Source organism: Chaetura pelagica, unplaced genomic scaffold (genome assembly GCF_000747805.2).
Source record: "Chaetura pelagica isolate M959 unplaced genomic scaffold, ChaPel_1.0 scaffold314, whole genome shotgun sequence".
NCBI classification, from domain to species: Eukaryota; Metazoa; Chordata; class Aves; order Apodiformes; family Apodidae; genus Chaetura; species Chaetura pelagica.
The window spans coordinates 3,982,512-3,991,017 of NW_009953218.1; the positions used below are offsets into that span (position 1 = coordinate 3,982,512).

General features: G+C 40.0%; 1 protein-coding gene across 1 annotated transcript in view; it reads left to right on the forward strand.

Annotated features, from left to right (window-relative positions):
• The first annotated feature begins 1,700 nt into the window (after positions 1 to 1,700).
• Positions 1,701 to 8,506, forward strand: part of FAM19A2 (family with sequence similarity 19 (chemokine (C-C motif)-like), member A2) — a 52,760-nt gene continuing 45,954 nt past the window's right edge. Inside the window, exon 1 of the mRNA XM_009997754.1 lies at positions 1,701 to 1,806. Within this exon, the coding sequence (XP_009996056.1) occupies positions 1,701 to 1,806 (106 nt within the window). The remainder of the gene's footprint in view (positions 1,807 to 8,506) is intronic.

Genomic DNA, 8,506 nt, shown 5'->3' on the forward strand with positions numbered 1-8,506 from the left:
GCAGAGCTTGCTGAGGTTCACAACACACTGCGACCTCCACTGTGATTATTAATCAGTCAGGCTTTCAGGGACACATCCACCATACTAGATATAGCACTTGCTTACTCCTCTCTGTTTTTCCCTGATAAATGTGATGATATATGAACCTGTGGGAAATACAATGTAGATATGTGACTTTTGTCAAAGGATGCTGAGTTCTGTTTGCTCTGAATTCAGGTTTAAAAGGGTTTGGTGTGCTCCTCGGTGGGCTCTTAATTTGAGTCATAGATTTTTGTTACACACAGCCTTGTATGGAAACTTACTGGTACTTAACAAGACCTCATCAATCTCCTGGAGAGCAAGACTGGCAGTTTTTGGGGAAGTGTTCTGCTTACAAATCTGGAAATCATGAGTGGAGTTGTGGGGTGGGGGGCTGCCTTATCAGCGTGTGGTGTTCGGTTAGAAAGCAATTTGCTCAGAAGAAAGGAATTGCTTTGAAGGAATGGAATGAGATTTGGGACTTTGAACAGGCTACTGGTTAATTTTGTATTAGAGCAGTCTGCCTTTCACAGAGTTGTGGTTGCCCAAAATAGCGTTGCATATGAACAGAGCAAAAGAGATGCTCTTAAATTCTTTTGAGCTTCTTTGGATGTAGTAGGAGACAACGGTGCAACCATACTGAAGCAATGCAGTTTTTCTGCTTGGAAAGGCACCCTTGTTCCTGGCATTACAAAACAGCAATAATTTTGTTCAAGTGATCAAATTTGAAGCTTTTCTAGTATAAGAGATTTGAAATAGGCATCATCATCCTATTGACCTATCAGCAGAAACATGACCATTGTGCAGAGCTTTCTTGACCAACTCCCTTGGGCTCTTATACAGAGATTGAAAAGTGAGAGCAGGTTTCATTATTATGCCTCTTGCCACTCTGCACAATTGTAATCCTTAAGCACTAGATTCTGCTTTCCTGAACTTGTCGTTTTTGTCAGGTGGAGGAGTATTTTGTCTTTGGAGGAGGTTACTGCAAAATAAGTAATGTATTACCTTGTGCTTGAACCACCACGGTGGCTGGCAGTCGCAATAAAAAACATCACTTAGCAAGATGAGGGTAGCTGCATGCAATTTCCCTTGGTGCAATAAATCAAATCTTTTCATCACCCAAAGATGGACAGGAGAGTAGTGAATCTGCCCTGCTGCAGTCCAGGTTTCCAAACCACTGCTGTATTCCTAACAGGATTTTTCCCTAGGAGGGTTGGTACCCGTATTGGAGTTCTATTCAGATCTGTTATTGCCTTAGAACTTGAATTGTTAATGACTTAGAACCTAGAACTTAGAATTGCAAGATCAGAGAAAAACACACAAGCAAAACTGCTTGGTTAATCAAAACCTGCTGCACAGCTAATGGGTTCACCCTTTTTGCCATCTTTAAAGTCTGCTGAGGGTATGAACACTGCTTGTGCCCTGGAAGAAACTTGATGAGTGGAAGTGTTGAATTCTCCTAGTACTGACCAGGGTGGAGGAACACTGGTGGACCAGGGAGGGAGGTTATACTGCTGCTCTGTATGATGTACCTCATCTCGACCTAAGTAGCACTTAAGACTTGAGGGCTGTCAGCCAGACACTCATAAAAACTTTTTGAATTCTCCTTAAATTAAGAGAAAAAAAGTTTTTTGGAAAAGTCTTAAGATAAATGCTTATTTTTGTGTATTTTTGTTTTCAGGATGAATAAGAGATACTTACAGAAAGCAACAAAAGGAAAACTGCTAATAATAATATTTGTTGTAACACTCTGGGGGAAATTAGCATCTGGGGCAAATCATCATAAAGGTAAGAAATTCTGTTCTTCTTTATTATACTCTTGCATCTGTGGCCCCTGTCAACAAATTCAGAAGTGTCCAGTCTATGTGATCATTTTTACTTAGGCATATTTTTGTCTCCTGGTATTGGTTCACTAATAAGTACCAAAGGAAGAGTGTTTTCAATGGATAGACTTCTATTAATTTATTGAGAATTTAAGTTTTTCAGTCCCATTTTCAACATTCTCTGATTTTAGGTCATTCTGTAATAATGGTACAATTGAAAAGACGGTAAGAAAAAGATGGTAGATAAAAATAAAAATAATGACTACTGCTTTTCTCATAAAAATAGATATATCAGATAGCACATATAAATGCTACAAATGAATTCCTGGAAAGAAGCTTAGAAAGAAACAATTTTTAGTAACATGTATGTTGCTACTGTGTGCAGTTACCTGTCAAGGCTAACTTGATGGATAATGTGTGCTGAGTGTGATTATTTCATCACCAAAAAAAGATGGTTGCTTTGCAGTGTTGTCTTCTATGCTTCATTCCTAACACCTAGACCAGGAACTTTAAGAGCTTGTATCAATGTGAGTTTTTTTCCTCTTGTTCATTCCAGCCCTTAAAATGTATAAACACCGGCAGAAGCTCTAATGGTTTATTGAAGCTTTTAAAAAGGTCTAATTTTTGTGTGTGTATTTCTGTAAACCCCTAATGCAAAGAATAAGCTCTCTGGATTCATGTACTTCTTATAGGCCAATATAACTTGAAATTTATTCTGCAGTATAATATGATTTTGAAGTTCACTTCTCATCTTCCCATAGTGTCTAATGGCTGTTTATTTGCTTATTCAGGAGCAGAAAAAAACTCTTTACAACTTGGGTAAATTAAGGGTGGGACATGAACATTATCAAGAGCTGAGAAGTTAAATACTGGGGAAGGATTCCAGTTACACCAGTCAGTTAATCTCTGTGTTCGCCTACATTTTATGATGTTTCCTCTAATTACAGGATTTCATGAGCAGGTATTTTGTGCATCTAGCTGCTAGATATTTTTCTGTTGTGTGAAGATATTATTCAAAATACCTCACTGATTAAGGGTTTCAGGACAAAGAGGCACTTTTGCAAGTCTTTTGCAAGTTGCAATCATCTGCAAACAAAACAGATTCAGATGTGGTCCTGCAGGCCACCAAGGGTGGGCAGGCACCATGCCAGACAGGAACCATGCTGACACCCTTTGCTCAGCCTTTGTTCATCCTCTGAACTAGAATATGTATTTGTTCTGTGGCTCACTAGTTTAGTTGTCTGCTAGAAAAGAGCCAAGATATCCTAGCTGGGATTCAGATTATAACCAAATTATAATTTTGTGGACTATTTGGAGAATTAATGCTTCATAATTGAAAATCAAGTGATCCCCCACCAATTTTATCTTTCCAGACATATTCATGCAAGGGAAATCCCAGCATAAATTAATTATCTGGTGTTTGAGTCCCAGCCTTATAGCAGAAATAACTTGGGAAACATTGAATTTGATGTTTTTAGAGAAAAAAAAAAAAAGGCACATGAACCCCATGCAAAATCAAGTTCTTAGCTGTAGGGCCTTCTTTACATTCTTGCAAGTTAACAAAAAGCTTTGGTTCTTTTTCTTTAAGTTGTAACTTTTCAGCCCCTTAGCAAAATCTATGAAGTCTTGCAGGGAACAATAATAAGAAGAAGCATGACTTGAGTGTTTAATTTAGAAAAGCAACTATTGTGCATGTTCTGGCTCTTTTGGAAAGAAAAAAATATTCAGAAAGATTTTGCCTTGTGGATTTAGTAGATCTGCACATCAGGTGCACTGACTGTATGCGGGGGATTATTTTGAAAAGCACAAATCAGGGTTACACAGCTCAGCTACCATTGATTTCCAAAGAAACTAAGAGTTGAACTTTAACTTCCCATTGTGTAAAAGAAAATCTTCCCCCTACTCTAATAGCAGAAATGGAGCTGAGGTGCAGTCAAGGAAAACCTGGCACTGTGCACCTTTGTTTGGAGTTTCCAAATAGTGAGAAATATGCACGTTTCTTCAGTGGTAATTGTCCCTAGCATCATTAATCTTCATTTATAGAAACCCTTACTAACATATTGACATGACAAACCCTAATGACTTTGAAGGGGCCCTTACAATTTCAAAGATCAATAATCTAAATTTTAAAAAATCTTTACTTTCCTATTGACTTAGTCATATTATGCATTAGTTGCACCAGCTCTTAGACCCATCTCTTTTTCTGAAGGCTATTGTAAAAAAAAAAAAGAAAAAGAAGGAAAGATTATCAATGTGTGAAAAATTGTTTAATGAGCATTCTGCTCTCCAGACAGACTTCAGCAGGGATATAAACAGCTGACTCTGACAGGCTGTCTCTAGGCTTCTTGCACTTATTTCAGGGGTATGGCACAAATGAGAAACCCCAAGCCAGCAGCAGCAAGAAAAACAGAGGCTGAGGCAGGGCATGGGGAGCCAGGATCTGATGTTGAGCAACCAACAGGGTTATAAACTGAGTTTTCAGATCACAGCATTTCAGCATCATGTGTGGGTGCACCAAATCCGTTCTTTGTCTTGAGAAGACTGGTTTGAAGACATGTCTGCTCCCTTTATCTTTGTTGATTGTTAAAGTTTCATCAGTCTGTGCAGAAAGTCCACAAGCTAAAAGAGATCATAGAATGATAGAACAGTTTGGATTGGAAGGGGCCTTAAGTTCCAATCCCCTTGCATGGTCAGGGACACCTTCCACAAGACCAGGTTGCTCAAAGCCCCATCCAACCTGGCCTTGAACACCTGCAGTGATGGAGCATCCACAACACCTCTGGGAAACCTATTCCAGTGTCTCACCACTGTCACATTAAATAATTTCTTCCTGATGTTTAACCTAAATCTCCCCTCCTGCAGCTGAAAGCCATTACCCCTTGTCCTGCTACCCTCTCTGGTGAAAAGCCCTCCCCAGCTTTCCTGTAGCCCTGTCAGGTACTGGAAAGCTGCTAAAAGGTCTTCCCAGAGCCTTCTCTTCCCACGGCTGAACAACCCTAACTCTCTCAGGCTGTATTCATAGGACAGGTGTTCCAGCCCTCTGACCATCTTTGTGACCCTCCTCTGGACTTTCTCCAGGAGCTCCATGTCCTTCTGGCATTGGGGGCTCCAGAACTGGACACAGGTGAGGTTTCACAAGGGCAGAGGGAAGGGAGAATCACCTCTCTCAACCTGCTGGCCATGCTTCTTCTGATGCAGCCCAGGACGTGGTTGGCTTTCTGGGCTGCAAGCACTCATTGGCAGCTTGATAGGTAAGCACTCATAGTGTTTAAAACAAAACAAAAAGCCCCCTTTTTTTTGTGGCACACAGACTTTTGAGTTCTTTGTAGTTCTTAGCTGTGAACATACTTATATTCCATTTATCGTGTCGTCTGTAAGGAAACAGAAGCTCTGCTTTTGCTTTTTCATTTTACTAGGAACCTTGATACTGTAGTGATCTGTGCCTTACCAGGGCACATGCATCTGTGAATCAGCCCACAGCACCAGATCCATTTGTGCTGCAGTAGCTGTATATGAGAAGACAAGTAAGAGTGGCATATCAGTCTCCAAAAGGATGCTGTCAAGGTTATGAGTCTAAAAACTGATATACCTTGAGGGTGGCTGTAAGAAATCTATAAGGCTATTTTATTATAAGATTGATCCTGATCCTCCTACTCATTGCTAGCCCTTGGAAAACAAATAAACCTGTGCAAACATGTAGTATTCACTGACAGATATGGCAGGCAAGCAGGCAGGCATCAGTTCAGCTTCACTGCCTGTTTGCTATTTCTGTCATAGGAACATGAATTGATTTGGTGACCATGGTATCACAGCCTGTGTTTAAGGTTTCAAGTGTTGGATTGGTCCTTTTGAGAAAGAAATATACTGATAGCCCCTTGCAAGCAATACTTTGTAGATAAGAGGCAGCTGTGATAGCCAGTTTCTACCCTAAAATGAAAAACTCTTTCAAAATTTGGATTTCTTTCAGCTTTTTTGTGATTCCTAAGTTTTTTTACATTGACAATGCAATAAGATATTGAACGTTAATAAATTAAGAGCGCTTATGAATCTGAGCATAGTTTAATATTCCACAAAATACAAACAAATAAACTTGATATTAAATTTTAAAACCCTGGACAAAAAAATTTTAATAATTGTCCCCAAGTGTCTGTTTTACTTTGGATAAGTCATTCTGATTGCTTTGCAAGAGCTTCTAAGTCTTATGTTTAGATTTGTCATTTTTTCTGTTAAGAAAATGAACCAAAAGATGACAAGCCCTTGATAGGGTTCCATATAGCCTAATGCAAGTCCTACATGTGTGAATCTTTGAGAATATAAATTTATTTCAGGGGACAAAATCCCATAGTAATTAAAAAAAAAATTAAATATGATACCATAGGGCAGTATGGGCAGTCCTGTGCCTGGTTCTGGAGAGGGAGGGGCAGGACTCATAGCCCTTGCAGACAGATGAGGTGGTGCAAGTTTGTTCGTTTGCCTTCTAGCATCCAGCGGGGCTCTGTGCGCAGCTCCGGTTATGCAAACGCTGCACTGCATCAGCGTGTGACAGGCTCCCGGCTCTGCCTGACCCCGGGGCTGGGGAATTGATTTGTTCTGAGGAGAGATAATATAGCACTTTGTTAAAAGCTATAGTAATGGCCTGTGTGCATTGCCTCAGTGCCCTCCTGTCCGTTTCATGCACAAGTGGTGAAATTCACTTGTGAGTTAGGGAAGGTGTTCAGCTGGCTTAGTGGGTTATGTATGTCCTATTTATGGTTTTGTATCACTAGGGTAGCTCAGGGATTTGAGGCATGCTGGTGAGTCTTGGCAATGCTTTGTAAACTCTTAATGTTGTGAAGTGTGCCTTAAAGATACTGTTGATCCACTTAAGTGGTTTTCTTCTACCTGATTTTCTTCTTATTGTCATCCACTGACTGATACTCATCTAGTTGCCTATGTGTGAGTATTACTATATATATGTCTCCATGTTTGGATGTTGGTATTAAAATTGTAGCACTGGCTTGCACTCCTTGGACACCCAGGACAAAACTTTTATCATCAGAAATATCATCTATTATGGACATGGGTAAATGTGCCTTGAAGTTTAGTGAAGACCATGTCTTGGTAGAAATGAGCACTGGTGATTAGTTTTGCTTATTTGTCTTCCTGATTTGCCGTATGTTTAAATCTGAAGCAGCAGATCAGAAGACCTTGTTTTTCTTGTGCTGACTACTTGATACAGGCCAAATGAAACCATCTTGAGTGTCTTTCTCTTATAGAAAGTCTTCAGAGGACATGTGTGGTCAGGTAAAAAAGAAGAGAGAATAACTTGCAAAAAGCCTGCATACAGCAGGAACAAAGACCGGGGGACAGCAGAGAAGGTTGATGAGGAGACAAACATCTAGCCTTTTGAGGTGATGGAAAGAAAAGGACATAAGGAGGCAGATGTGACTGTGTTGAGGGGTCCTGGTCTGGGGGCAGACTTGGAAAGAAGAATCCATCCCACCAAGGGCGGATTTGTTATGAGCTCTTCTATTTCTGGCTTCAGTTTTACTCAGTGTTTTCTCTGTTTTAAAATATGTTTATGTCTAGTTTATAATTACTTTGAAGAATTAGTCCTGCTGAGGTTTTAGGTTAATCTGCAAGAAAAGGTCCACCACAGACCTCTGACTGACTTTGATTTCATTGCATTTTGTATGAAAAATCTTATAAACAGTTCTTGACTGTTTCAACTGGAACATTGCAGAATATATGTAACTGGTTTTACTACTGGAAATTACAGTGGAGGTTACAATCATTCAGAAGGTCTGGTGAAGGACTTAAGTGTCTTGTTAGTGCAGTAAGACTGTGCATGTTATTGACAGCAATGTTCAGAAGCTTGGGTAAATACTGACAACATATTGCAGCTAAATAATGCTGTCTGTCTACATTCCTAGCTTTTAGAGTTGCATCATCTAGATAAGAGTAGTCTGAACTTATGTATAGGAGAGCTCTGAAGTATTCAAAGCCTTTGCCTTTTTGTAGAAGTGCCTTTATAGTGAAGTTATAAGATTTTAGTATTACTGCATCTCTGTCCTTTCTGTCTAGGATTTTACACTGTGTAAGACAACATCCGTAATGCAGAAATAAAAGGTGTTTGTATTCAGTTTTAAAAACAATAAATAAACTTGATTCAGGGGACAGAAACTAGATCAAATTTGTTCTTCTTTCCAGCTAAGTAACCACTAGATAGCCACATGCTCCCTCTTGTTCTCCTTCCTTCCTGAAGGAGGCCTACCGAGGTAATGGCATTCTGTGAGAACATAAGATACATTGTTTGGGCCTCTCTGAGCTTAAGAGAGCACAAAACTCAGACCTCCCTGTTCCATGATATGAAAGGGTAAGCAGCAGCAGCTGCACCTTCTCCTCAGTTTGCACTTTTTTGAAGTGCCTGTATTGTCACATTTGGTGAAGGATCTGACCCTGTGGCTAAATTGTGTGTGTTCAACGTGCACCTTCTCCAGATGTGTGGGCCTGCAAAGGATGTAAAAATTGTTCTGCATATTCCCAGGTTCTTGACTGGAACTAGGTAGGGCAAAAATGCCCAATATTTAGATGAGGCAAGTTGCAAGCATGCAGAAAAATGTGTGGTGATGCTTTACATGCTATCAGGTGAGGCTGGAAAATATAAGGGGGGGGGGGGGGGGTCT